Source organism: Lepidochelys olivacea (assembly GCF_965140295.1).
Source record: "Lepidochelys olivacea isolate rLepOli2 genome assembly, chromosome: 19".
Lineage (NCBI taxonomy): Eukaryota > Metazoa > Chordata > Testudines > Cheloniidae > Lepidochelys > Lepidochelys olivacea.
The window spans coordinates 12857584-12885443 of record NC_140429.1 but is presented as its reverse complement, the minus strand read 5'-3'; the positions used below and the strand labels follow the sequence as shown (position 1 = coordinate 12885443).

The window sequence follows — 27860 nt, the reverse complement described above, 5'->3', positions numbered from 1 at the left end:
TAAGTTGAGGGTCATTTCAGTGGGGATGTAGTCCATAGGAAATCTATTAAAGTATTAATGTGTTCTCTTAAGGTCCCCCCTTCCCCCGAGGAAAGTAAGCATTGTCCCTGCTTCTGTTGGTGCGTAGGCTGAGGCACAGAGGTGGAGCGACTGGTCCAAAGCCACAGAAGAAGTCATTGTGAGAACAGGAATTAGAACTCGAGTGCCTGGCTTCCTGTCCAACGTGGACAACAAGATAATGCTTCTCTCGTCCCAGTTCTTAGGGAGGCCCTAGAAACACAAAGCACAGAAAACATCATGCAGAATCTCCAGTTTTTAGCTTAGCTTAAGCCCTCCTGGGGAAATACTGGCAAAGCAGCCCTCAAACTTAGCATCTGAAGAGCAGATAAATATTTTGCTAGCTGGGTTTCTAGACATCAAAAAGCACAAGTGGGTGAAGGCTGGTGACAAGTTTTGACCTGGAGAGTTTTCTTCATTAATCCAGGGAGACACAAGCTGTATCATTCCCCTGCTGTGCCTCTCAGCTACAGCCCATGTGTAACCCACAGAATCTGTGATCTGCCCTTGGCCTCAGCAGTGGGACAGAAGCACCTGTTAGTACATTTGGTCAGGAAACCGCAACAAACTACAATGTAGAGTTTAAACGGTTGTGACTGGTCCAGGCCTATCTACTCAGCTCCACTCTGATATTGCTCAGCACTTGCAATTTAAAAAAAGCCAGGCATTATGCATTTAAGGTGTTTCAGGCCCTTCCTGCTTTGAAGCTGTGTGGACGGGGCAGAAGCTACCTAGGCACAGCCTTAAGCTCAAATCAGTGTGTGCCAGATGGTTGCTGACCAAGCTGCAGTGCAAGTGGCAGGTAACATCTAGTGTAGAGAGCAGGGCAGGCCATCAAACAGGAGTGTAGAGAGCAGTGCAGGCCATCAAACAGGAGGCTAGCTACCTACCTGTAGCATAACCCCAAAGGTCAGAAAGGTCACAGGGGACTATCTCCCCTCAAATCAGAACAAAATCAATTGTCCAATTTGGCAACACTGCAGTCAGTACAAGGGAATCTTGTGGGACCATCTGCCTTATACCAGCCATATAAACTGGAAACATTTCTCTCTGAAGTCAGTGAATGCTGCTGCATGTGTTGAACAGGGTGGAAGGAGTTGCTGAAGAAATTGAGATCGTTTGCCTCTATCCCGAGCTGCTGTCCTAGGGAGCTTAGCACCTGAACTCCACTCCCTTATGTTGTGTTGCTAGGTGGCCAAGGCAGCCAAGACTGGCTCACTTTTTGTTTGTTTTGTCAGTTGTCTCATTTCCTGTGGGTGGCATTGTGGGTCTTGTTCACCCTCAGCTCTGCAAGGGGCAGGATTACTCTCTTCTGTCTTTCCCATGCAGACAAGGACAGATTGACTGGGATGATTCTGACCCTGTGTGATCTTATTCGTAAGGGGCAGCTCACTGGTCCAGCCTGCACACAGGTCCCACTGAAGGACTACCGAATTGCCGTGGAGGCCTCCATGAAGTCATTCATCTCATCTAAACAGGTTCTCACCATGTGATCCTGCTCCCATGGACAATCATACACCCTTTTGTTTCCAGAGGAGTTTTAAGAGGGAGCTGAATCACAGCCAGTTCTGGCGTCATTGGAGACAATACAACTGTTTTCATGCACGTTTGCTTCAATGTATCCTGTCTTCAGGAGAGAGTTGTTGAAGAGGAAGAATCTCTAAAATTTGTCAACTTTACCCACTTGAAACAATAACAATCACATCTGAGGCTAAAGTGTGTAACTGACGTGACTCAAGAGCAGACAGTAGATCTCTGCTTTTGGAGATAGATCCTGTTTTCACATTGGCTAAAATTAATTGCTTTGCAATAGAAAGTCAAGGTTGGCTAAAGTGCAGTCCCTGGAATCCTAAAAATTAGGGTAGAGGCAAAGCCAATCAACTTCCAGCTGACTGCTGGTGAAATCAGTCAGTCAAGGAGGACACAAAAAGAAGCCCTCTGCTCTGGATGTGTGTAGTCACCCAAGTTGGAGGGCACTGGGACTCCCAACAAGATGCTAATGCGTCCCTTACTGTAAAGTTTTCCTGCCCCAGAGTGAGCTTTAAGTGAGGAAGCCTCCATTTTTCTGTTTTTCTGTGGCTTCTTCCCATGAAGGACTCCTCTGGATGTGGAGTATTGTCCTAGATTGTATCCTAACCCCAGTATTGTCATGTACAGTCCTTAGGGAAACTTACATCTGTAGTTTGATATTGAGGCAATTGTGGCTGAAATAAAGGCACTTCACATTGTGTTGCAAGCCTGTCATCCAAGAGCAAGAATTGTGAAATGGGCCACTGAAATGTCAATAATTGTTCAGAATAAATGCTATAATTTTCAGAGACTGTGTTCTCCCTGGGGTATTTTTCCATCAACTGGGTTTTTGCTGTGTAATAAGATCTAGTTCCTCTGCTGCACTTCAGTCAGACAGTAGTACAAACTATCACGAGTATTTTACTATGTACTGCTTCAAAATGTCATGCCGTTGCCTCCAAATGTTTGTATTCCAACTCTTTTACAGGGTTGCATTACAGCTCGTTCACACAGGCCACAACAAAAGTCAAGGAGGCATGATCAACACAGACAGGCATTGATAGTCACTGCCGTTGGTTACTTCTCGGCTAATGTGTGCAAAGCTCGCTTTAAAAATATGACATGGGCTTCTGCCTTCCCACAAGTGAACTTTATTTTTTCTTCCCCTCAGTGAGATCTCAGATATGAACTGTAAGGCCTGGGACAAATGGTAGCCCTCCTATCATATTGTTACATCCTCCCCTCTTATGTGCCTGGTATTTCTCATTTGGCATGCTGGTTCCTGACAAGCTATGGCAGGGAGAAGGAGATGCCAGTTTAAGTAGTCCAGTGAGTCCCATCTTTGTGCTGCCATCCTGGCAAGCTGCAGAATGGAAGTTCTCGTTGCTCAGGATCTGATACTTCTAACACCAGGTCATCCACTGCTGGGATTAGCAGCACTACAGCCTGCACTCCCGTCTCATACCCGCCTCTCTTAGAAACTAGACTAACTATGTTCTGATCCAGTATGGCAGTTATGTTACAAACATAATGTAAAGAGGGGAATCTTGAGTAGGTTCTATTACTTCTGCATTTGGCACTGGTGCGATCACTGCTAAAATCCTGTGTCCAGTTCTGGTGTCCGCAATTCATGAAGGATGTTGCTAAATTGGAGAGTGTTCAGAGAAGAGCCATAAGAGAGGTTAAAGGATTGAGCTCCTTGTGTTATCCAGCGTGTTTAGCTCAACACAGAGAAGATTAAGGGGTGACTTTGATCAGTTTGTTAGTACCTGCTTGGGGAACAAATATTTGATGACTTATGAGGAGAGGCTGAGGGAACTGGGATTGTTTAGTCTGCAGAAGAGAAGAATGAGGGGGGATTTGATAGCTGCTTTCAACTACCTGATTGGTGGTTCCAGAGAGGATGGTTCTAGACTGTTCTCAGTGGTAGAAGAGGACAGGACAAGGAGTAATGGTCTCACGTTGCAGTGGGGGAGGTTTAGGTTGGATATTAGGAAAAACTTTTTCACTAGGAGGGTGGTGAAACACTGGAATGCGTTGCCTAGGGAGGTGGTGGAATCTCCTTCCTTAGAAGTTTTTAAGGTCAGGCTTGACAAAGCCCTGGCTGGGATGATTTAATTGGGGACTGGTCCTGCTTTTGAGCAGGGGGTTGGACTAGATGACCTCCTGAGGTCCCTTCCAACCCTGATATTCTATGATTCTATGACAGAGAGCTCTTCAGTCTGGCTAGTGAAGGAGTAATAAGATCCAAAAGCTGGAAGCTGAAGCGAGACAAATTCAGACTAGCAATAAGGTGCAAACTTTGAAGTGAGGGTAATTAACTATTGGTGGATTCTCCATCTCTGACAATTTTGAAATCAAGATTGGATGTTTTTCTAAAAGATCTGCTCTCATTCAAACAGGAATCAACTCAGGGAAATTCTGTCGCCTGTGTTGTAAAGGAGATCAGACTAGATGACCACTTCTGGCCTTAAAATCCATGAACATCACTATCACCCTATGCATTGCAAATAACAAAAATACCTCATAACAGTAGCTCCTTTTTAAAATTAAAAAACCCTGCAAGGCTAGTTCCTATTGCCTGGAAGGACAAGAGCTGTATTTACATCTTATCCGTGCACTTCATGGGAGGAAGCACCCTTTGCTCCCATAGCAGGAGTAATAGAAGCTTGTAGCTAGAACACCAGCTGCTTGTTTGGAGTGATCTTTAGGGACAGGCACAGCAGGCTTAGCCCCTAGACCATGACTAAAATACAAGTGACAGTTTATATGCTCTGGTGACACTCTTGAATCAAATTATCAGTGTGCTTATTACATACGAGACACAGGATTGGATTTGAACATGCACTTTAAACAGCAGAATAGGGAATTACAAAACTCCAAATGCCTAGAACTGCACAGCAGTCCATGGGGGAAACTTGACCAAATAGACTGTCAACACCTTTCAGCTTACCCACAGAGGAATAGTCCGCGTTTCTCTAGTATGAGCTTCTCTTTGACCTTCCTCTCTCAGATGAAAGGAGCTTAATGGCTTTTATTCATGCCAAACCATGCTGGGTCATTTTGAGGTGGCTAAATGGGATTTAGGTCTCTTCAGTGCTTGCGGTGCACAGTTGCATAGTTACTCCTCAGAAAGCATTGTACGTTTCTTCTTTCTAGCCCGGCTACTTGAACTCGCTGCAGCCCCTCTAAATACTGTTCAGATGAAATGCTCAGGTTTGGAGATCTAGGAAGTAAAGTACCTTGATCTTGAATCTCTCAAGAATGTCAGTAGCTGTCCAAAGTGGGATCACTGGAGTCAGGGCAAGCAAAGTGGGTCACAAGTTGTCCACTGAAAATCATGATAAAGAGGCCACTGCCTGGAAGAAATAGGCAAAAGGGTATTTGAAATGCACTGCCAATATCTGATACTGCATCCTCCTCCATCACTAACTTAAAAACCAAACTCCCAGGGCTAGAGGCCAGCTGATGTGCTTCAGTTGTTTTAAAAATTGCTTGTGGTTGAATCAAAGCGGTTGCTTCTAGACTATTCAAACCATCTTAGCTTTGTTATAGTTGTAGGGCCCGCACCCTTACCTGTGCCCCTTTAACAGCTGTATTGGGAAGAGGAAATAAAGGGAGCCCACCTGGAAATGATCTGAATGCTTACCAAGTGCTAGCCACCAGTGCCACACCAAAGGGAACTGTTCCATCGCTGTAAACGACAGATCAAACATGTCAGTGCTAACAGTCTCCATGAGATTAAAACCATCAATAGTCTGATAAAACAGTGCTGTCTAGTGATTAGAGCTGGGGCCTAAAGAGTCAGGACTCCTGGGTTCTATTTCTGGTTCTACCACTAACTTCCTCTATGTGTGGTGTGGTGTTGGTTGGGGGTTGTTTTCTGTGGTTTGGGTTTTTGTTTTTGCAGGGGCACAAGTCACTTAAACGTTGTCATGCTTTTACCCATCTCTAAATGGCTAATTGGGTTTCTCAGGGTGGGAGTGGGGAAAGTTGCGTGGCTCAGTGTGAAAGATGTTGAGTGCCATAGATTAGAAGGGGGCAGTATTCCTGCTGAAGGGTGTAGTTATGTGTTTTAAGGGGCATGCTTAAAACAGCATTACCAGTCCCAAGTATTCAAAATCATGGCAGGCTCCTCCCCCAAAAAATCAAAAGTCTTTAAAATATTCTGGGTACTTCTTATGTGCTTTCTGGTTCAGAGCCATTAGGGGTCAAATTTTCAAACTTCTCTTCACAGTCAGAAGGGCTAGAATTTTGCATGTGTGTATGTGCTTATGAAAGCTGAAGCTATCTCAAACACCTGGCTCCAGGAGCCAGGGCTTTAAGAATACCATATAATGTGAGACTGGCATACACACAAAAACCACAAGAGTTGGCTCTGCTCTTAAGATTAAAATCAGATTTTAAAGACACTTAATTTGCAACATCTTCAATATAAAAATGAAAAAAAAAAATTCCAATTCACCATTTGCCCTGTTTGAGTGAATCTCACTCATCCTAAACAATGAAACTAGAAAAGGAGGACTTGTGGCACCTTAGAGACTGCTATAGCTCTCGAAAGCTTATGCTCAAATAAATTGGTTAGTCTCTAAGGTGCCACAAGTCCTCCTGTTCTTTTTGCGAATACAGACTAACACGGCTGCTACTCTGAAATGAAACTAGAGTGGACCAGTCAGTTTCAATTCCTTGTGCTTTCAGAGTCTTGGTACTGTTGTGTTTGCGTTAATAATGGTTCAGGGGACTGTGTGCGTGGGGTTTTTTTTAATTAGCTTCCTAAAAATATTTAATATTAATTCTGTTAATTAAATTTGAAACAATCTGTTCTGCACCTAAAATCGATAGCATGCTTCCCTCTGAGACATTTGGACTTTTATTCCTGCAAATAGAGAGATCTTTCTGTATACTTTTAAGTTCATGAATAATGAGAGGTCTTGAGGTTAAAACCCAGGGGTGAAATCTTGGTCCCATTGGATGTATATGGGAGTTCTGCCAGGACTTCACTCCAGGACCAGAAGGTAGCAGCAGATAACATCACCTAGCTCTTTTATAGCACTTTTTCATCAGTAGCTTTCAAAGCACTTTACAGTCTTTTAATGCATAGATCTTCACAGCACCCTTGTGATGTACTATTCGCTCCCTCTTTCAGAACACAGGGGCCCAGAGCCACAAAGGGACTTAGGCTTTGCAATGCTGAGCATCAAAATGCTTAACTTTGAGGTGCCTGGAAAATCACAGGAACAAAGTGAGGGCCAAGTGCTGAGTTAGCTGCCTAGGTTTCCTATTCAATGAATGCAGGGAGAGATGCACTGTACAATGTGATCCACACTAGACAGGGAGCTGCCTCAGCTAGCCAATGGGAGATCATAACAATCCCCCTCTCAGGGATTTAGGCATCTAGCTTTGCTTGCAATCTACAGTCAGGAGCTCCTTGCCTCAGTCATTTCTTGTGGGATTGTGTTAGGCACCTGCAGCACTCCACACAAAATACAGGAAGGAAAAGGAGCCAGTGGTTGGAGTATTCAGCTGGGAGACTCAGGTTTAATTCCCCTGATGGGGAGGAAGGATTTGAACACGGGTTTCCATGCAGAAGAGTGCTCTAACTGCTGAACTATGGGCTATTCTGATGGGAGGGGCTCCCTCCATCTCTACTGTGGGAGCTGTTTACTTTTTATAAACAATTAGTCACTGGAGTAGATTAACCAGCATGTGGGCCTCCTGCCTCCCACATGGGTGTCCTAACCTCTAGACTATAGAATCATTCTTACTTCCTCTCTCTGGCCCAATGACACCTTAAGCATTTATCCAAAGCACATCACCTTCAAGAGGAGAGACTGAGGGAGTCTCACCTTGGAGTGTCCTATAGCTCAGTAGTTAGGGCACACTCCTGAGGTAGGAGACCTCTGTTTGAGTCCTTTCTCCCCATCAGACAGGGGAGGGAATTGAACCTGGGTCTCCCACAATCTGGATGAGTGCCCTAACCACTGGGCTAAAAGTTATAAGATGGGCAGAAGCACCTTCTCCTCCAACCAGATTTTGAATGGGACCTTGTTGGGGACACTGGGGCATGGCCACTAGGTAACTCAAGGGGATGGAAGACCACAAGTGTCGATGAAGCCCCCTCGCTTATGGCCCAAGTGTCCCCTCCCGCCCCCCCGCCAGGAGGCACTCGCACCAGTTATGCGTACTAGGCCCAAGTGTCCTTGCCCACCCCCAGCCAGGAGGCACTCGCAGCAGTTATGCTGAGGATATGCAACAATAATTTGCAAAGTCAGACTGCCTCAAACTAAACAAGGCCAAACAGGGCAGATATGGAAGAACAATGCTGAATAAAGCAGCTTTATGTATTGTTTGACAGATGGTACAGAGAACCAGGGAACTAACTGGTAACTGGATTGGCTGGCTATATGGATACTTAGGGCAGCTTGCTATTGGACAAGTATGCTGAAGAAAGGATGTATAAAAGCCTGTGTAACTTCCTGCTCTGGGTACAGGATTTGAGATTCTATTCTCCCTGTACCTTGTTTGCAGCTGCAAATAAACTTTTCTGCTTCTCCACCCCGTTGTGATTATTGGGTGACACACACCGGGCAACGAACCTTGCTGTTGTTCGCCTCTGGCACTGGGTGCCGGCAACAGCTTTTGGCGTCCCTGGGTGGGCTACGAGGCCACTATTTAGCCTTGCCCGGACTCATCCTGGAGATCAAGGTTTGCGGCGAGAACCGACGCCCAGCGCGCACCGGTGAGTTCATCGGGGGCCTTGGAGGAGACGCGATTTGATCGATCCCGGAGGGCACAACGGTGCAACGCACTCATATAGTGGAGAAGCAGCTGTGGGTGACGGTGAGGAACTGGTCCCTTGGGTAAGGTAGGAACCTTTTGAAATCCGGATTGTATGCTCTGTTGGAACCTGGGGATGCCCAGAGTTACCCTGTAGGTATGGGACAGGGACAGAGCTCAGGGGGTAGGGCATGGTGTACCCCTAGAGTGCATTCTAGCAAACTGGAAGGTATTTGGTGCGGATCCGATGACTGAGTCAATTAAAACGATTCTGTACAGTTGACTGGCCTCAATATCAACTAGAGGACCAGGAGTGGTGGCCACCAAGAGGGTCAATTAATTACAACACGATCCTCCAGTTACTCCTGTTCTGTCAGAGAACAAGGAAATGGAATGAACATATGTATGCGCATTTGTTTCTGGCTTTATGTACTCGACCAGATATTTTACAGCAATGTAATCTGACTCCGACTGGTTCGGTAGCAGCTAATGTTAGTCCCCAGACCCCCACCCCCACTGTAATGGCAGAGCCGGTGTCCCCTTCGGCCCCTACACCCACACCATGTAAGTCCCCAACGGTTGGCTTATACCCCTTAATCACCGAAACTGAAGTCGCCCAGTCTGGATCGGACAGGCATCTGGCCATGACTATGCAGGTTTATACTCATGTGCCATTTAACCCTGTGGATTTGGCTGCTTTCAAAGCACAAGCAGGGGAGTTTTCCACCAACCCAAGTAGGTTTATTTCAGTTTTTGAGGGATGTCTTAGCAGCCACAAGCCGGACTGGGATGATTGTAACATCCTCCTGCAAACCCTATTGTCTGAGGTTGAAAGACAACGGGTTGTGTCCAAGGCAAGGGAGGAGGCGCAGAGACGGTACGACCGGGATTGTATTAATGTCCCTGACCCGGGTGCACAAGTCCCCCGAGCAGACCCCAGGTAGGATCCAAATGATCCTGGGGATATGACCCGCCTTACCTCCTATAAGGAGTTGCTTTTGCATGGACTCCGTCACTCGGCTGTCCAACATAATAATTGGGCAAAGCCATATGAAGTAATGCAGGATTTAAAAGAAAGCCCAGGGGCCTTTCTACAGCGAATTCGGGACACGATTCGACAGAACACTAATGCAGACCCTGATGATCAGGCAACTGAGTCAATTATTAAGGGAATTTTTATGAGCAGAGCAGTCCCTGATATTAAGAGAAAGTTACAAAAAAAAGGAGGATTTAATGAGCATGACCATGGCACAAATCTTAGAGACTGCAAACTGAGCTTATAGTCAGAGAGATAGAGAAGGAGAGAAAGCAAGTGAGACTGATGGTAACAGCGGTACAGGCCAGCACTAAGGGAAGTGGTCGGGGAGGAAGGAGCCGTGGACGCGAACGTCCGGGCTCGCAGGAGAGACGACTGGGTCGCAACCAGTGTGCCTTGTGTCGACAAGAGGGACACTGGAAAAATGAGTGCCCAAAGAGGAAAGAAAAGGGGGGTGCCTCTATGACGGCGATGGCGGAGCAGGAATAGGGGTGTCAGGGGAGACGGACCACCCTACCCCCAGAACCCTGAGTAAAGATGTGGGTGGGAAGCTCAGAAATAGATATTTTAGTGGACTCTGGAGCAGCACAAACTGCTGTAAATCGACCCCTTCAGTTGCCACTAGCAGATTCCCTTACCGTGGTGGGAGCCACAGGCAGGGACACCAAGTGCCCAGTGTATGCCCCAGCGGAATGCGCTTTGGGAAACAGGACTATATCCCACAAGCTGGTATACCTCCCTGAGTGTCCAACACCTCTGCTGGGACGGGATCTGCTTTGTTGCCTCGGTGCCAACCTGCATTTTACTGAGGATGAAATAACCCTTACCTTACCCCCTGAGAATGCATGGATCATGACCCTTGCAGTTGAGCCCTCAGCTATGCAAGCCCCAGAATGGAGCCCGTGGGAAGACCAGGTGTACCCCCTCATGTGGGCATCAGGGATCCCAGGAAAGGCCACCCACCAGACCCCCATTACTATTCAGCTCATACCAGGGAAAGGCCCAGTGCAAGTAAAACAGTATCCAATCAAGAGGGAAGCCAGAGAAGGTTTACAGGAAACTATAGATCGATTCCTAATGTATGGTATTCTCCAGGAATGTGTCAGCCTGGAACGCTCCCATTCTACCCATACGGAAGCCTGATGGCACGTATCGGCTGGAACAGGACCTAAGGGCAGTCAATGAATGGGTTAAGACTCTGCACCCTCTTGTCCCTAACCCGTATACCTTATTGGCTTCTATAGGGGGACAGTATACCCATTTTTCAGTCCTCGATCTGAAAGATACTTTCTTTACCATCCCAGTTGCCACACCGTCACAGGAGATCTTCTCCTTCGAGTGGGAGGACCAAAATAGGGTTAAAAAGCAACTTTGCTGGACAATGTTGGCCCAGGGATTTAAAAACTCCCCCACGCTCTTTGGCCAGGCTCTAGCCAGGGACCTAGAGGAGTGGGATAATGAGGAGGCCCTCCTTCTGCAGTATGTAGATGATTTGTTAATTGCCACTGTGGGCCAAACCCCCTGCCTTAAAGCCACTGTGAGCCTCCTGAATTTTATTGGACTCCGGGGATATCGGGTAGCACGGAGTAAGGCTCAAATCGCCCTCCCAGAGGTACGGTACCTCGGGTTCCACATACGGCAAGGGGAGCGTCAGCTTTCAAATGAAAGGAAGGAAGCTATATGCCAAGTTCCTACCCCAAGTAATCGTAAGCGGCTCAGGGCATTTCTGGGTATGGCAGGCTTTTGCAGGATATGGATCCCAGAGTTTGGACTATGGGCTAAACCCCTGTACGACTGTGTAAAAGGAGCAGATCATGACCCCTTCTGTTGGACCCCAGAGGCTGACAGGGCATTTAAAATCTTGAAAAGGAAGTTTGATGGAAGTCCGGGCTCTGGGCCTGCCAGATCTCTCTCAGCCATTTCAGTTGTATGTACATGAACGAAAGGGGGTGGCCCTAGGAGTGCTAACACAGCTGTTAGGAGCATGGAGACGTCCGGTGGCTTATTTTTCTAAGCAACTGGATCAGGTTGCAAAGGATTGGCCGGCATGTTTACGGGTGGTCGCAGCTACTGCCCTAGTGCTTGAGGAAGCCGAGAAGCTAACATTGGGAGGGGTTATGCAAATCTATACTCCCCATATGGTCCGAGCCTTATTAGATGCAAAGGGAGGGCTTTGGCTCACCCAGGCTCGGATTGCTCGGTACCAGGCTGAGCTGTTAGAGAACTCTGAAGTCACCCTACAGCCTTGCCCCTCCCTTAACCCAGCCACTCTCTTGCCAGAAACAGAGGAACAGAAACATGACTGTTTAGAGATCATAGATGCCCAGTACTCCAGCCGTCCGGATTTAAAGGATGCACCCCTCCCAAATGCAGATTATGAGTGGTACACTGATGGTAGCAGTACTGTAATAGATGGGCAAAGGAGGGTGGGTTATGCTGTTGTGACCCTCCATGACACTGTGGAAGCTGAAGGTTTGCCTGCTGGGACCTCTGCCCAGCTTGCCGAACTAAGAGCCCTGACCCGTGCACTTGAACTGTCAAAAGGAAAGCGGGTCAACATTTTTACTGATTCAAAGTATGCTTTTGGTGTGCTGCATGCTCATGCTGGCCTATGGAAGCAAAGGGGAATGCTGACAGGCCAAGGCTCCCCAGTCAAGTACGGGCCCCAAATCCTCCGGCTCCTAGAAGCCATACAACTCCCCTCGGAAGTGGCGGTGGTACACTGTAAAGCCCATCAAAGGGAAGATCAAGATGTGGCCAGAGGTAACGCCCGGGCAGACAGAGAGGCTAAGCATGCTGCCACCCTGCCATCCCTTCAGGCTGAGAACGCCCATCTGCATGCCCTTATCCCATCAGTAGGGGAGCTTCCAACCCCTCAGTACTCTGGGGAGGAGAAACAGCTAACTGACAAACTCGGTCTCCGGGAAAAGGAGGGATGGCTCCATTCCCCAGAAGGGAAGGTCCTCTTACCAAAGGGCCTGATCCGGCCGGTGCTGCAGAAACTACATCAAACCACTCATGCTGGCAGGGAAGCACTTATCCAGCTAATGGGAAAATACTTTATCACATCTGGACTCTGACCCCTGGCTGCCCAGGTACAGGCGGACTGCTTAGTCTGCCAAAAGAATAACCCCCGACCGGGACATCCTGTGCCACCAGCTGCCCGAGAACCCACTCCGGGCCCCGGACAAGTGTGGCAAATAGACTTTACTGAGTTTCCCCGGACTCAAGTGTTCGAATATCTCCTCGTCTTAGTGGATCGGTTCAGCGGATGGCCAGAAGCCTTCCCCTGCCGTAACTGCACTGCCAGAACAGTGGCCCTCAAGTTTGTTAAGGAGCTCGTTCCTCGCTTTGGACTCCCCCTGTGGATGGAATCTGACAACGGGACACACTTCACGTCAAAAATCATTCAAAGCATCTCACATGCCTTACAGATCCCCTGGAAACTCCATACGCCCTGGAGACCGCAAGCCAGTGGGGTAGTGGAGCGGACCAATCAGACCCTTAAACAGCATCTCTCAAAAGTGTGCCAAGAAGCCTCACTGCGATGGCCTGATGCTTTGCCCCTCGTCCTACTCCGTATCCGCGTTCTCCCAAAGGGTAGATTAGGGCTCAGTCCCTTTGAAATTATGTTTGGAAGGGCATGGCCTATGAATGGCACCCCGGTTCTGTCAGGGGAAAGGGAGTTGGGTAATGGTTTTTTGTCTCAGTATATGTGTTCCCTGTCTGCTGTTCTCTTGTCTCTTCACAGGTATACCAAGGATTCCCAGCCTCTTCCCTTGGACTCTCCCGTCCACTCCTTACAGCCCGGTGACTCCGTGCTTATTTGTACCTGGAAGGACGAGCCTCTCCAGGAAAAGTGGAAAGGACCCTATACCGTCCTGCTGGTCTCCCACACAGCGGCAAAGGTCGAGGGACACGAGAACTGGATCCATCCCTCTCGTCTGAAGGCAGTACCTGCCCCCTCTTCAGCAGGACCGTGGACCGTCCAACCTGCTGACTCCTCATCTAGTGACGATCTCGGGCTAAAGCTACTGTTTAAAAGACACAAATAGCGGGCACCTTAACGCCTAAATGGGCCCACCCAGGTACTGGAGACCCTGGGTGGGGAAGACTCTGGTGATAATTAATTGGGTAACATTGTTATTCTCTGTATTATTTCCAAACTGTGCATATCGGGAGCATAACTCCTTTGTTTCGCTTGTGCACCATGTTGCTACTTTAACAAACCAGACTGATTGCTGGGTGTGTGCTCCAACTCCACTGTCCCCCAAAACGGGAATGCCCCTTGACATGCTGCCCCTGACCCTAGCAGAATTAGCCACCACCAAAGAGCAGGAAAGAACGAACTCACCGTTCTGGAACAAGACCCCTTTACAGCAGGCCACCTATCAGGACCAGGAGTATTCAGTTGCAGTACTCACTGAGGGAGTGTTATGTTTTACCCAAAACCAATCTGGTCACTATGGGCGTCCTGTGGGAAAAAGCTCCTGTGTTATTACACAGTGGGCTGATGAGTATTGGATAAAGACCAAAAGGGGAGGCCAACAGTGTGGGTGTAATGGTTCCTCCCCTTTTAGGGAAACTCTTACGAATAATCTTACCACAAAAGAAGGGTTTGGAAATATAACTTGCCGTCCAGTTAATATCTCCAATGTAACAAGCCAATGGTGGGTTTGTAGTGGTCCCTATGGCGAGTGTAATTTGAACGGCACAATCAGAAACACTCCCACTTGTACCCAATCAGGAGGATGGGATGCCCCCTTAGGGGCATATGAACTGTTAGGAAAAGCAGCCAAAGCAGCCTTAAATATGCCAGGAATCCCCTTAAAAAACAGTCCTTACTGGGCCCTACAGGGTCACTATTTTGTATGTGGCCAAAAGGCTTACAAGGTACTGCCAGCCAACTGGACAGGTAGCTGTTATATAGCTCATGGATTTCCTCATTTGTCAATAACTGCCACACTGCCCAAAGGAAAGATTAGAAATGCCCGAGATACCCCTGTTGAGTCACAAGAAAAGACCCTGCGGCGACTGACTACGGCATTGGAGGGCAATATAAAGAATTCCCTCACAACCGAGAAGCTTTTAAGGTGCTCTGTACTGGGAATAGCGCCACTGTTTACCGGGCCAGCCATGGCATGCATAGGCCGCTATACTGTAAGGCTGCAAATGGTACTTGAGATATCATAGAATATAAGGGTTGGAAGGGACCTCAGGAGGTCATCTAGTCCAACCCCCTGCTCAAAGCAGGACCAATCCCCAATTAAATCATCCCAGCCAGGGCTTTGTCAAGCCTGACCTTAAAAACGTCTAAGGAAGGAGATTCTACCACCTCCCTAGGTAACGCATTCCAGTGTTTCACCACCCTCCTAGTGAAAAAGTTTTTCCTAATATCCAACCTAAACCTCCCCCACTGCAACTTGAGACCATTACTCCTTGTCCTATCCTCTTCTACCACTGAGAATAGTCTAGAACCATCCTCTTTGGAACCCGCTTTCAGGTAGTTGAAAGCAGCTATCAAATCCCCTCTCATTCTTCTCTTCTGCAGACTAAACAATCCCAGTTCCCTCAGCCTCTCCTCATAAGTCATGTGTTCCAGACCCCTAATCATTTTTGTTGCCCTTCGCTGGACTCTCTCCAATTTATCCACATCCTTCTTGTAGTGTGGGGCTCAAAACTGAACACAGTACTCCAGATGAGGCCTCACCAATGTCGAATAGAGGGGGAGGATCAAGTCCCTCGATCTGCTCACTATGCCCCTACTTATACATCCCAAAATGCCATTGGCCTTCTTGGCAACAAGGGCACACTGCTGACACATATCCAGCTTCTCGTCCACTGTCACCCCTAGGTCCTTTTCCGCAGAACTGCTACCTAGCCATTCGGTCCCTAGTCTGTAGCGGTGCATTGGGTTCTTCCGTCCTAAGTGCAGGACCCTGCACTTATCCTTATTGAACCGCATCAGATTTCTTTTGGCCCAATCCTCCAATTTGTCTAGGTCCCTCTGTATCCTATCCCTGCCCTCCAGCGTATCTACCACTCCTCCCAGTTTAGTATCATCCGCAAAATTTGCTGAGAGTGCAAACCACACCATCCTCCAGATCATTTATGAAGATACTGAACAAAACCGGCCCCAGGACCGACCCCTGGGGCACTCCACTTGACACCGGCTGCCAACTAGACATGGAGCCATTGATCACTACCCGTTGAGCCCGGCAATCTAGCCAGCTTTCTACCCACCTTATAGTGCATTCATCCAGCCCATACTTCCTTAATTTGCTGACGAGAATACTGTGGGAGACCGTGTCAAAAGCTTTGCTAAAGTCAAGAAACAATACATCCACTGCTTTCCCTTCATCCACAGAACCAGTAATCTCATCATAAAAGGCGATTAGATTAGTCAGGCATGACCTTCCCTTGGTGAATCCATGCTGACTGTTCCTGATCACTTTCCTCTCATGTAAGTGCTTCAGGATTGATTCTTTGAGTACCTGCTACATGATTTTTCCGGGGACTGAGGTGAGGCTGACTGGCCTGTAGTTCCCAGGATCCTCCTCCTTCCCTTTTTTAAAGATGGGCACTACATTAGCCTTCCATTCATCCGGGACTTCCCCCGTTCGCCACGAGTTTTCAAAGATAATGGCCAATGGCTCTGCAATCACAGCCGCCAATTCCTTTAGCACTCTCGGATGCAACTCGTCCGGCCCCATGGACTTGTGCACGTCCAGCTTTTCTAAATAGTTCCTAACCACCTCTTTCTCCACAGAGGGCTGGCCATCTATTCCCCATGTTGTGATGCCCAGCGCAGCAGTCTGGGAGCTGACCTTGTTCGTGAAGACCGAGGCAAAAAAAGCATTGAGTACATTATCTTTTTCCACATCCTCTGTCACTAGGTTGCCTCCCTCATTCATTAAGGGGCCCACACTTTCTTTGGCTTTCTTCTTGTTGCCAACATACCTGAAGAAACCCTTCTTGTTACTCTTGACATCTCTCGTTAGCTGCAGCTCCAGGTGCGATTTGGCCCTCCTGATTTCATTCCTACATGCCCAAGCAATATTTTTATACTCTTCCCTGGTCATATGTCCAACCTTCCACTTCTTGTAAGCTTCTTTTTTATGTTTAAGATCCGCTAGGATTTCACCGTTAAGCCAAGCTGGTCGCCTGCCATATTTATTATTATTTCGACACCTCGGGATGGTTTGTCCCTGTAACCTCAACAGGGATTCCTTGAAATACAGCCAGCTCTCCTGGACTCCTTTCCCCTTCATGTTAGTCCCCCAGGAACCCATCCGTTAGGAACCCATCCGTTCCCTGAGGGAGTCGAAGTCTGCTTTTCTGAAGTCATAGAATCATAGAATCATAGAATATCAGGGTTGGAAGGGACCCCAGAAGGTCATCTAGTCCAACCCCCTGCTCAAAGCAGGACCAATTCCCAGTTAAATCATCCCAGCCAGGGCTTTCTCAAGCCTGACCTTAAAAACCTCTAAGGAAGGAGATTCTACCACCTCCCTAGGTAATGCATTCCAGTGTTTCACCACCCTCTTAGTGAAAAAGTTTTTCCTAATATCCAATCTAAACCTCCCCCACTGCAACTTGAGACCATTACTTCTCGTTCTGTCATCTGCTACCATTGAGAACAGCCTAGAGCCATCCTCTTTGGAACCCCCTTTCAGGTAGTTGAAAGCAGCTATCAAATCCCCCCTCATTCTTCTCTTCTGCAGGCTAAACAATCCCAGCTCCCTCAGCCTCTCCTCATAACTCGTGTTCCAGTCCCCTAATCATTTTTGTTGCCCTTCGCTGGACTCTCTCCAATTTATCCACATCCTTCTTGAAGTGTGGGGCCCAAAACTGGACACAGTACTCCAGATGAGGCCTCACCAATGTCGAATAGAGGGGAATGATCACGTCCCTCGATCTGCTCGCTATGCCCCTACTTATACATCCCAAAATGTCATTGGCCTTCTTGGCAACAAGGGCACACTGCTGACTCATATCCAGCTTCTCGTCCACTGTCACCCCTAGGTCCTTTTCCACAGAACTGCTGCCTAGCCATTCGGTCCCTAGTCTGTAGCTGTGCATTGGGTTCTTCCGTCCTAAGTGCAGGACCCTGCACTTATCCTTATTGAACCTCATCAGATTTCTTTTGGCCCAATCCTCCAATTTGTCTAGGTCTTTCTGTATCCTATCCCTCCCCTCCAGCGTATCTACCACTCCTCCCAGTTTAGTATCATCCACAAATTTGCTGAGAGTGCAATCCACACCATCCTCCAGATCATTTATGAAGATATTGAACAAAACCGGCCCCAGGACCGACCCTTGGGGTACTCCACTTGATACCGGCTGCCAACTAGATATGGAGCCATTGATCACTACCCGTTGAGCCCGACAATCTAGCCAGCTTTCTACCCACCTTGTAGTGCATTCATCCAGCCCATACTTCCTTAACTTGCTGACAAGAATACTGTGGGAGACCGTGTCAAAAGCTTTGCTAAAGTCAAGAAACAATACATCCACTGCTTTCCCTTCATCCACAGAACCAGTAATCTCATCATAAAAGTCCAGGGTCCGTATCCTGCTGCTTACCTTTCTTCCCTGTGTCAGGATCCTGAACTCAACCAACTCATGGTCACTGCCTCCCAGATTCCCATCCACTTTTGCTTCCCCTACTAATTCTTCCCAATTTGTGAGCAGCAGGTCAAGAAAAGCTCCCCCCCTAGTTGGCTCCTCTAGTACTTGCACCAGGAAATTGTTCCCTACGCTTTCCAAAAACTTCCTGGATTGTCTCTGCACCGCTGTAGTGCTCTCCCAGCAGATATCAGGAAAATTGAAGTCACCCATGAGAACCAGGGCGTGTGATCTAGTAGCTTCTGTGAGTTGCCAGAAGAAAGCCTCATCCACCTCATCCCCCTGGTCCGGTGGTCTACAGCAGACTCCCACCACTACATCACTCTTGTTGCTCACACTTCTAAACTTAATCCAGAGACACTCAGGTTTTTCTGCAGTTTCGTACCGGAGCTCTGAGCAGTCATACTGCTCCCTTACATACAGTGCTACTCCCCCACCTTTTCTGCCCTGCCTGTCCTTCCTGAACAGTTTATAACCATCCATGACAGTACTCCAGTCATGTGAGTTATCCCACCAAGTCTCTGTTATTCCAATCACGTCATAATTCCTTGACATCACCAGGACCTCCAGTTCTCCCTGCTTGTTTCCAAGGCTTTGAATGTTGCTTTAGAGTTAGAGGACTCGGTTAGTGATTTAGGGTCAGCAGTAAAAACATTAAATAAAGAGGTACAGCAGCTCAGGACGTTTTCCCTCCAAAATAGGCTGGCTTTGGACTATCTCTTGGCATCCCAAGGAGGGGGCTGTGCCCTCGTCGGGCCCCGATGTTGTGTATATGTAAATGATAGCAGTTATGAGATCTATGAAAAGATGGTACAGGCTGAGGCCCATGCCCAAGCCGGAGCACAGGTTGCCTATACTGCCCCCGAGAGCAATTGGTTGCAAACCTTGTTTTCAGGCTGGGGTTTGTCGTTTTGGCTTGGTGGTTTATTTAGCTTGTTATTGAAACTTCTCTTTCCTGTATTGCTTGTATTAATGGTATTATGCTGTGCAGTATCATGTGTCAGGACCCTTTTGCAAAAGTTAATGAGTCATTCTCTTCAGGGCTATCACAAAGTGCTTATGCAAAGTCCTATTGTAAAGAAATAAGTAGCCCAAGTGAGAAAACTCAGAGCCAAGGCTGTTGAGTGTTCTCAAAGGAGGGAGTAGTTGTTGGGGACACTGGGGCATGGTCACTAGGTAACTCGAGGGGATGGAAGACCACGAGTGTCAATGAAGCCCCCTCGCACTAGGCCCAAGTGTCCTCCCCCCCCGCCTGGAGGCACTCGCACCAGTTATGCGTACTAGGCTCAAGTGTCCTTGGCCCCCCCCCGCCAGGAGGCACTCGCAGCAGTTATGCTGAGGATCTGCAACAATAATTTGCAAAGTCAGACTGCCTCAAACTAAACAAGGCCAAACAGGGCAGATATGGAAGAAGAATGCTGAATAAAGCAGCTTTATGTATCGTTTAACAGATGGTACAGAGAACAAGGGAACTAACTGGTAACTGGATTGGCTGGCTATATGGATACTTAAGGCAGCTTGCTATTGGACAAGTATGCTGAAGAAAGGATGTATAAAAGCCTGTGTAACTTCCTGCTCTGGGTACAGGATTTGAGATTCTATTCTCCCTGTACCTTGTTTGCAGCTGCAAATAAACTTTTCTGCTTCTCCACCCCGTTGTGATTATTGGGTGACGCACACCGGGCAACGAACCTTGCTGTTGTTCGCCTCTGGCACTGGGTGCCAACAACAACCTGATCCAGTAGGCAGCCTCTGAGCAGCACATCTGCTGGATCAGGCCCCGTGGGTGAGAGAGAGATGCTCCTCTACCGCTCTTCTGCCAGTTTGTGCATTGCTCTGGGCTTGGGCCTGAGATTGGTGTCCTGATGCCTAGAGAGAGGCAGCAATGTGCATACTCAAAGGCAGAAACGTAGGCACGGGGGAACTTTTACCCTGAACGTTTCAGCGCCAGCCAAGCAGGGGAGTCTGTGGATTGCAGTGGTGGGATTTAAGCACCTTTGTGGATCTGGGACACAGAGGCTCAATGAGTTGCCCAGGGCCACACAGGAAGTCTGTGTAGAGTAGGGAACTGAACTGCTCAGACCCTAACCCTGTTCTATGCCTGCCACAGACTTTGTGGGACATGTCACTTCCCCCTGCTTTGACAGTTTTCCCAACTGTTTATAAAAAAGGAAGTGCTGTTAGCTCCAGAGTGTAGATTTAACTCACAAATGGGTTTTGAGACCCCCCGTGGAAGGTGCAAGAGACAGGCACATCCGTGCTTTATGCTCTCTTTTTACTAAGGTTAGTTACTTTGATTTTCTGAATGCTGGTTTTCTCAAAGGGGGAAAAGCAACTTAAACTCCTCACTTGGATTCTGAATAGCAAGTTACATTAAATGGAATTAAAGCACCCTGTGTTAAGAGTGTTAAAGGCCGCACAGAGACAGGTTGTGTCTAAAAATGCATGTATGGAAAAGCCCAGAGAAGGGCAGGGGAGGTAGGGTAGACGTGTATCGGAGGAAAGGAGGAAGAGTAAAAGGAGATGTGACTGAGGGATTTGAAATAATGAATGGGACACAGAAGGGCAGTCAGGCTGCTTTCTATCCACTCTATTACCAAAGGGCACTCCCAAGTAAAAGGCAATAAAACAAGGGATATATTAAATGCCTCTCCAAATTTAAAATGGCTAAATACTAGGATACAATATGGCACAAGCCAAAGCCTACTGCAGTCCATGGATGTCCATAGGCTTTGGATCAGGTCCTATGCACAGAGTGCTGCTATTGTGGTAAGCAGCTTAGTGCAGTTCAAAAAGGATTGGTCTTGTCTATGAATGAGTCTAGCATCACAGTACCAGGATCTGGGACAGGAATTACAGATGCTCATGAATGCAATGTTGTTGGAGCTGTGCTTGTCCCAGGATCTTAGAGAAATAAGGTAGGTAAGATCATATCTTTTATTGGACCCACTTCTGTTGGTGAGAGAGACAAGCTTTCGAGCTTTGGGTATTACCTCACCCACCTTGTTTCTCTAAGATCCTTATGAAAGCAGATTTAGTATTGCACAACTGGTCAGGTGCAGTCTGTGCAACTGAGTGCATAGTGGTGAGAGGAGCTCATTACCTTCTTCTGGAGCATTCACTGTTGGCCACAACAGGATGCTGGACTGAATAGGCTATTGCTCTGTTCTGCTACACCCGATCCTCAGTCATCCATCTCTTTGCTAGTCAATCCATCTATTCATATATCTGTTCCTCATTCCTTCCCTCATGTGTTTCTTCATGCATCTGTCATCCATTAATTTGCCTTCCCTACTCTCTCTCTGTCCATCCATCTCAATCCTGGAGCACTAAAGTTCCTCTCCGACAGACAGGGAGCTGTGCGGTTGCAGCGGAAGCAGCTGCAGTCGCTCATGTCAAGCCTTGAGCATATAAATCATGCCATCTCAGAGATCAATGCAATGGACCTAATAGGCAGGCAGAATAAATGTGGATCAGAAGCTGCACAGCACGCCTCCCTATGGATAAATGGGAGCTGCTTTTCCCCTGGTAAAATGGCTTTGTTTGTGAGTAAGCAATTAGTCTCTCTCTAAAAACAGAACCAGGAAGCTAATGGACGGGGGTGGCGGGCTCTCAGCCCCTTTGCTGAGGAATGATGGGTCCGTTTCCACCCCATTAGCACCAGTGGGACGCAGATGGTGGCATGTGCCTTGCTGAACTTGTGCTGCAAGACAAATGAAGCCCTCTTCCCCCGCGTTCATTGTAGCCGCTATGGGTAGGAAGAAAGAGGCTGTTCCACGTGGCGCAGGAGTTAATGGGACAGAACAAACACGCGGGCCAGGACTAGAAGTGACAAACCCATTTGGAAGCCATTTCAGTAGCACTGTTTTTTGTAATGTTCATATTTACTTTGAAGCTGTTTTCAATTTTTGGTCTCGCTGGATCATTAGTCTTTTAAATATTATTATGTTCAGTTGTAGTGGGGCATAGCATGGGGAGGGAGAAAGGAATAGAAAGGGAGTTTGCAACGGTGCATTCTGATCTGCCCCCTGCCATGGATTTTTCAGAACTCTGAGGTTCCATCCACCAGTCCCATCCACTGCCAGGGACGCTACGGAGCCCCAAGGGTCCATCCCTCAACTGCCATGGACTCTACGGAGCCCCAAGAGTCCATCCCCCAACTGCCATGGACCCTACAGAGCCCCAAGGATCCATCCCCCAACTGCCATGGACCCTACGGAGCCCTGAAGTTCCATCTACCAGCCCTGCCAAGTGCCACAGAACCTTCAGGGATCTCAGTTCCCACCTGACAACCCCTTTTGCTGTGCCCAGAGCCATCAGGGTCTCCACAACCCACCTGAAGCCCCTATACCACCTCCAACTGCTATAGGCAAATTTCTGAACAGTGGCTGGCCCCAGTTTACTCCTACCAGAGAGAGGGTCAAGCCACAGACTTCAGATCTCGGTTTTGAACAAATAACAAAAAAGGAAGGGGGTGGGGAGGAAAGGGCAGGGAAGAGGTGAAAGAAAAGGAATAAATCAGAGGTAGTAACTTTAATACACAGCACTGGAAAGAAGGCAGCTTTTAAAAGAGCAAGAGAAAAGCGTGTGGGTGACTGGGCAATGGCACATGAGCATTTTGCAAAAGTAACGGTCCAGTTAACTATCAAAGTCGCTGCGTCACCAAGGCAAGTTTCAGGTCCAGTTGTATGGAAACTGTGAAATTCCTGTTGGATTTATTCTTAAAACCATGCTAAGGCATGGAGCTATTCGGAAACATGCACCTGCCACTGAACATCACTGTTCAGTGATGGAAAACAGGAAAATACTAGGGTGGAAAACAGCAGCGGTGTAAAAACACACAGCACTATTATACTATAGCTAAGGACAGGAAGGAAAAAACCCACTTCCAGTTGAAACTGTATTGGGCATTGAAGTATACAGTTGAATGCATTTAGTTAAATTAATTTGACTGGAACAACCCACTCCTTACAAGAAGTGCCCTGGGACGCTGTGGTCAGGACCTCAGTTTTATATCTCATGCAAGAGACAGCAGGTCTAGCGGTACTCTTTGCCCCCCAGTATAGCACGGCACTGGTATGCTGGCTTGATACTGGCTCAGAGGGAGAAGCGTTACCAATGGAATCATCAGCATCACTTCCTCTAACACCTGGGTGTGTCTTTAACGTCTCCCATCCAAGCGCTGAGACAGCTTGAGTCTGCTTAGCTTGGGAGGAAAACTGGTAGACGCTTAACCTGAGCTTGTATGGGTTCAAAATGAAAACACCTGTTTTTTCTCCAGATGACTCAACAAACTTTCAAACACTACATCATGTATGGAGTCCACCTGGCTCAAACTCACCTACAGACGTCAGTGCCACGTGGACCAGTGTGACAGTGATGGCATAGTCCCAGACCCATCGCTTCAGCAGAGCAGCAAAGAGAAGGCCGCTGGTGAAGTAGGTCAGTTCCATGGACAGCAAATTCACTAGAGAAATGAGAAGGGAAAACAACCCTTATTCTGGAGTAAAGGCAGATACATCTCACAGCAGGGAGCCCTGGAGGTACAGAGTCCCTGCCCATGGGACACAAAGGAAAAACCTCAAAATTATCCTGGAGTTAATGTTCTGACACAGTTTATTGGAATACAGATTCTGCTGGTTCCAGTGGGAGGTACTATCAGTACACAAAGTCCATTCCCATAAGGCAAAGAAATACAGTGCTGTCTCCTCGCAATAGCAAGGGACCACTTCACTGTTTTCCCAGTGGCTGTGCTCACAGTCCATCCCTCCAACCTCACACATCCTGTTCTCTCCCAGTCAGACATTAACACACTTTTGGCCTTGAAAGATCCCTGTGTTTTTATCCATTCCAAAGCGGCCTCATTGCCCCACACCACTTACCCAGATATTTGGGATTTGAGTGAGATGGTTCTGTGTTAAATTCAAAGGGGATAAGTCCATCAAATGTGTCCAGCCTGGAAGGGGTAAAAAAGAGAGAGAGAGAAAAGATTTTAGGAAATTAAAAATTATCAAGGGCTGTTACACTGATCCCCACTAAAAAGTCAACATTTGCAATGGTTACTACACAGGTAGATCTGAGATACCGCATGTCATTGTTACAGGGCCAACTGCAGCTCTATGCACTCTGTGTTCTCTCTGAGTGCTCTCCCTCAGGTGGCAGGCCTTGTGCCTTTACCCCTCCTGGAGTGGAATTCTATACAGTGATCCAACAGCCTTCTTAAACCAGCTCATTGTTTATTTTTCAGTAGGAACAAAGCATTTAGAGAAAAATAATTTTAAAACAACCATCTACACACAGCTATTTAACCAAAGACTTATCATCCCCTGGTGGTATCCTAGGCAGGCCTAAATTCTTCTCACACCCCTTTGGGTGCTCGTGTCTCACTCTGGTTCCTCCAAACAACTCGAGAGAGAGAGAGAGAGAGAGAGAGAGAGCATGTTCCTTCTTCACCCTCCCAAAAGTCCTTTGTTCTTCTGCATTCCCAGGCCTTTTCCAGCCTTGGCATTGCCTCAACAACTCTCAAGAGTTTGCTTAGAAGTGGCTTATTTTCTGCCATTCTTTCCCTTCCTGCTTGCTTCCCCTTCTTAAACTAAGCCATTGTATCATAGAGTAAACATGCCAATAACCAGGTCAGCATACAGTGCCCATAAGTTATTCCAGAGCATCTCCACATCCATCATATCACAGCCCCCCTTAGAACAGGATATAAACATGGAGCCTGTGTAGTATTGGCTGACAAGTGTTGCCATTTAAATGGCACCCACTGTGCCATCTGCAAGCTGGTTTGCTAGCCTGTGAGGCAGCCTGTCCAGCTTCCACTGGGCTGGTGTCTGCTTCACACAAACTGCCTCCTCCAGTTCGTGCTCGCTGGCCCCCTTTGTTGATACGCTCAGCAGAGAGGCCAATAATTTAGGTTAGGATTTTCAAAAGAGACTCAGGAATTAAGAGCCTACCTTCTAGTGAAATTCAGTGGGAGGTGAAGCCCACATCTTCAAAGGTATTTAGGCTCCTAACTCCCATTGAAATCATTGGGAGTTAGGTGCCTCAATATCTTTGTGCATCTGGGCCTGCATGCTTGATTCCTTTACATTTCCTTGAAAATCCCAGCCTAACTCTGCTTTGAAGATGTAACCCTTGACATGATAGGTGCCTTAGCTACACAGAGATGGCCTTGCTGGACCAGTGTGAGGCACATTAATGAGAAGCTCACCTTGCTGCTGTCTGGATTGTCATTGTTCTGTGGATAAAGAGAATGCCAGGCTCCAGGGCTGTGCTGCCTGGTATGTTTCATCAACACTAAACTAGACTGAAAATAAAATAAGTGCTCAGCAGTGAGACAAACCACTGAGCAAGAGCCACATGGCTCTGACTAGAAAAAAAAAAGCAGGACTCCCATACCCTAACCATCACATTTTGGAAGAGTCCAGTCAAGGGAAGGCAACACTGTGCTAACTGAATCAGATCCCTTTATTTCACTCAGATGAGCTCAGTGTAAGATCTGCTCTGTTCAGTTCAAAAAGAGCAGCCTCACCTGAAAGCTCCAGAGCAGATGCTTCCAATCATGTAGTAGACTGTGTAGAAAGTGACCAGGCACAACAGCAGGTGAATGAGGATGATCTGGAAATCAGAGCAGAAAAGCACAAGGATCAGCACATGCAGCAGTGAGAGGGATGTTTATTCCCATCTCACCACAGAAAAAATCTTCAGCAGAGGAGAGTTTCCTGGGAATTCTGTTGCAGCTGCAAACAACTGGATTTGGGCCACCTATGAAATGAAACGCTGTGTTACGTTCATCTGTTTCAGTGACATGTATTTAAATAAATGTCTAGTACTCTACTGGGGTTGTACAAATGTAACAAGGACTCTGGCTGGGTCACTTGCAGGGACTGATGCTGGGAGCTCTGGATCTAAAACCACAAGCCTCTGCTGTCTGAGCTAAAGTAACAGGTTTGTATAGTTCCAGGCAGTAGCAGACTCACAAGCCTCAAGGGAGACAAAATGCCACCCTGTGATAGGGTGATTCCACAAGCAATTACTCCTGGTAAGCATGATGCAGCTACAAATGGATTGTTAATAATCGTACATTTCTACAGCTCCTGTCAGGGATCCCCAACGTCCATCCCCACAATGGACAAATTGTGTCCATCCCCTACCACTGAAATGCAGCCACCTCTGGGTTGGAGGGCAACAGCTAGATAACAACACCACATAACTTAGGAGGCATTTTGGCAAGGGCACCAGGGCAAAAACCCTCCTATTCCAGTCATTGCCCTGGGATAGTTTGTGTCCACGTGGGACAGACAGGACTTGATTTTTAACATCTACTTCAGGAAGATGATGCAGGACATACATTCTGCCAATCCACTGAAGTGAATGGATGTTCCACTGAAAAGGTGCTCAGAAAATGGCTCATAACAGCTGTATTGTGTGCTTTATAAGAGGCAACAGCTCCAGTGCAACCTGAAGGAATGGCTAGTTACTCCTGTCTCTGCCCATACCATGGGGGATGGGGAGCAGGGCTGTAGAGCCTTTGCACCAGCTAGGACATCCCCCTGCACAGGGGTATTCTCAGAAGGTAGGTGTATTTCTCTGGCCCCCATCACCACAGCTACTGAGCTCCTCACAATGTTTAATGTGTTCCTCTCACAACCCCTTTGTGAGGCAGGGCTGGGCTGTTATCCCCATAATACTGATGGGAGACTGAGGCACAGAGAGGCTAAGAGACTTACCCAAAGTCACGCAGGACATCTGTGTCAGAGCAGGGGACAGATCATAGGCTTCCTGCATGCCAGGCAAACACCCTAACCAGCAGGCCATCCTCTCTCCATTCTAGCACCCTGCTCATCTGTTCTTCACTTGACTTGACCCAATATTTTTGTGGGGGTGGAAGCGGTGGAGAATGTATCCAACTGCTCCCAAGACAGTCCCATCCCAGCAGCAGTGCAGAGGGTGAGGGACAAACGCAGGGCCCGAGAATGCCAAAGAGCCCAGATCAGGTTGCAAAGTGCACTGTTGGATAGTTCAGTATGTATGTTTATTGATCTTGGATTAGCTCTTGACAGGTCCCAAGCACCTGTGCCTTGACCAGTTATCGGAAGCACTCAGTCTGGGGAGGAGAAAGACAGGTGAGGGGGGCACATCAAGTGTCTGGCTGGGAAACGCACCCAAGGGAGGCAGCTGATGCCTGGTTCCTGTAGCTGGGAATTTCATTTGCATAGTTGGTTTCTCTGCCCCTGCCCCCTAGCTCCCTTTGGATCGAGCCGGGTCAGAGAAGGGGTTATTGGAGTACCAGGGAGAGATGATTCCTGCTTCCCTGCAAGAATTAGCTCCAGTGTGAATTATGCTGCTCGAAACAATTTCACCGGCTGCCTTTTATGTTAATGAAACTTTGCTTTTAACTAAACCACTCCTGCTCCTGGCTGCTCTTCCTTCTGCCCCAAGCAGCTCGCCGGCAGGGCTGGAAAAGCCTTGAGCTTCAGCACCTTTGGGAGGCCGATCTTTGGTTTTCTGAAGCAGCAAATTCTCTCCTCCGCCCCCCACTCCCCAGCTCTCCCCCTTCTTTTACCTTTATTGCTTACAGCAGAATCCGTGTCACATGATCCTGCAATCTCATCAGGCCCAGATGCCGCTGCTGACCCATAAACCCTGCCCCAGCCAGCACTGCTGGGCTTTGCCCTGCTCCCCAAAGCAGAGCAGCTGTTCCTCTGGCTTTACCTTGATGCCTGGCACACTGCCGCTTTGGAAGGCCATGCGTGGGGAAGGTTCATAACAGCACAGGCCAGGCTCCAGGACGTGTAGCCCGGGGATATCTCTTGCTGAGATGCTCTAGGAGAGGTAACCCGGGCTTCCG

The 27860-nt window shown here is 47.8% G+C and overlaps 2 protein-coding genes across 7 annotated transcripts in view; one reads left to right on the top strand and one right to left on the bottom strand.

Moving 5' to 3' along the window:
- MECR (mitochondrial trans-2-enoyl-CoA reductase) overlaps window positions 1-2377 on the top strand; it is a 32754-nt gene extending 30377 nt beyond the window's left edge. For both annotated transcript variants that reach the window (XM_084652388.1, XM_084652387.1), the window contains one exon: window positions 1387-2377. In XM_084652388.1, coding sequence (XP_084508514.1) covers window positions 1387-1550 — 164 coding nt within the window. In that variant the 3' untranslated portion in view covers window positions 1551-2377. The remainder of the gene's footprint in view (window positions 1-1386) is intronic.
- On the bottom strand, window positions 6-27860 carry LOC311533192 (putative transmembrane protein 244). 5 transcript variants are annotated; one of them, XR_014714524.1, is made up of 7 exons: window positions 27725-27860; window positions 25542-25627; window positions 23890-23963; window positions 23349-23474; window positions 5216-5260; window positions 4520-4925; window positions 6-270 (listed from the first exon to the last, which is right to left on the bottom strand). XR_014714524.1 is itself a non-coding variant. In XM_084652389.1 (7 exons), exons 1-6 carry the CDS (start codon window positions 27758-27760, stop codon window positions 4834-4836), a joined length of 459 nt encoding a protein of 152 aa, XP_084508515.1. In that variant the 5' UTR covers window positions 27761-27860; the 3' UTR covers window positions 6-270; window positions 4809-4833. The 5 variants fall into 5 exon arrangements, 4 of the variants coding, with proteins under 4 accessions (XP_084508515.1, XP_084508518.1, XP_084508517.1 ...); XM_084652389.1 differs by having other exon boundaries at window positions 4809-4925; XM_084652392.1 differs by lacking the exon at window positions 27725-27860 and adding an exon at window positions 27576-27673 and having other exon boundaries at window positions 4809-4925.

What these genes read in the sequence shown, in the direction of transcription:
- LOC311533192 (XM_084652389.1), bottom strand. Translation starts at nt 27,760, where the DNA reads ATGGCCTTCCAAAGCGGCAGTGTGCCAGGCATCAAG. An exon ending in ATCTGCTCTGGAGCTTTCAG is followed by an intron (nt 23,964 to 25,541) that starts GTGAGGCTGCTC and finishes TACCCCTTCCAG; the next exon opens with GCTGGACACATTTGATGGAC. An exon ending in CGTGGCACTGACGTCTGTAG is followed by an intron (nt 5,261 to 23,348) that starts GTGAGTTTGAGC and finishes TGTCGTTTACAG; the next exon opens with CGATGGAACAGTTCCCTTTG.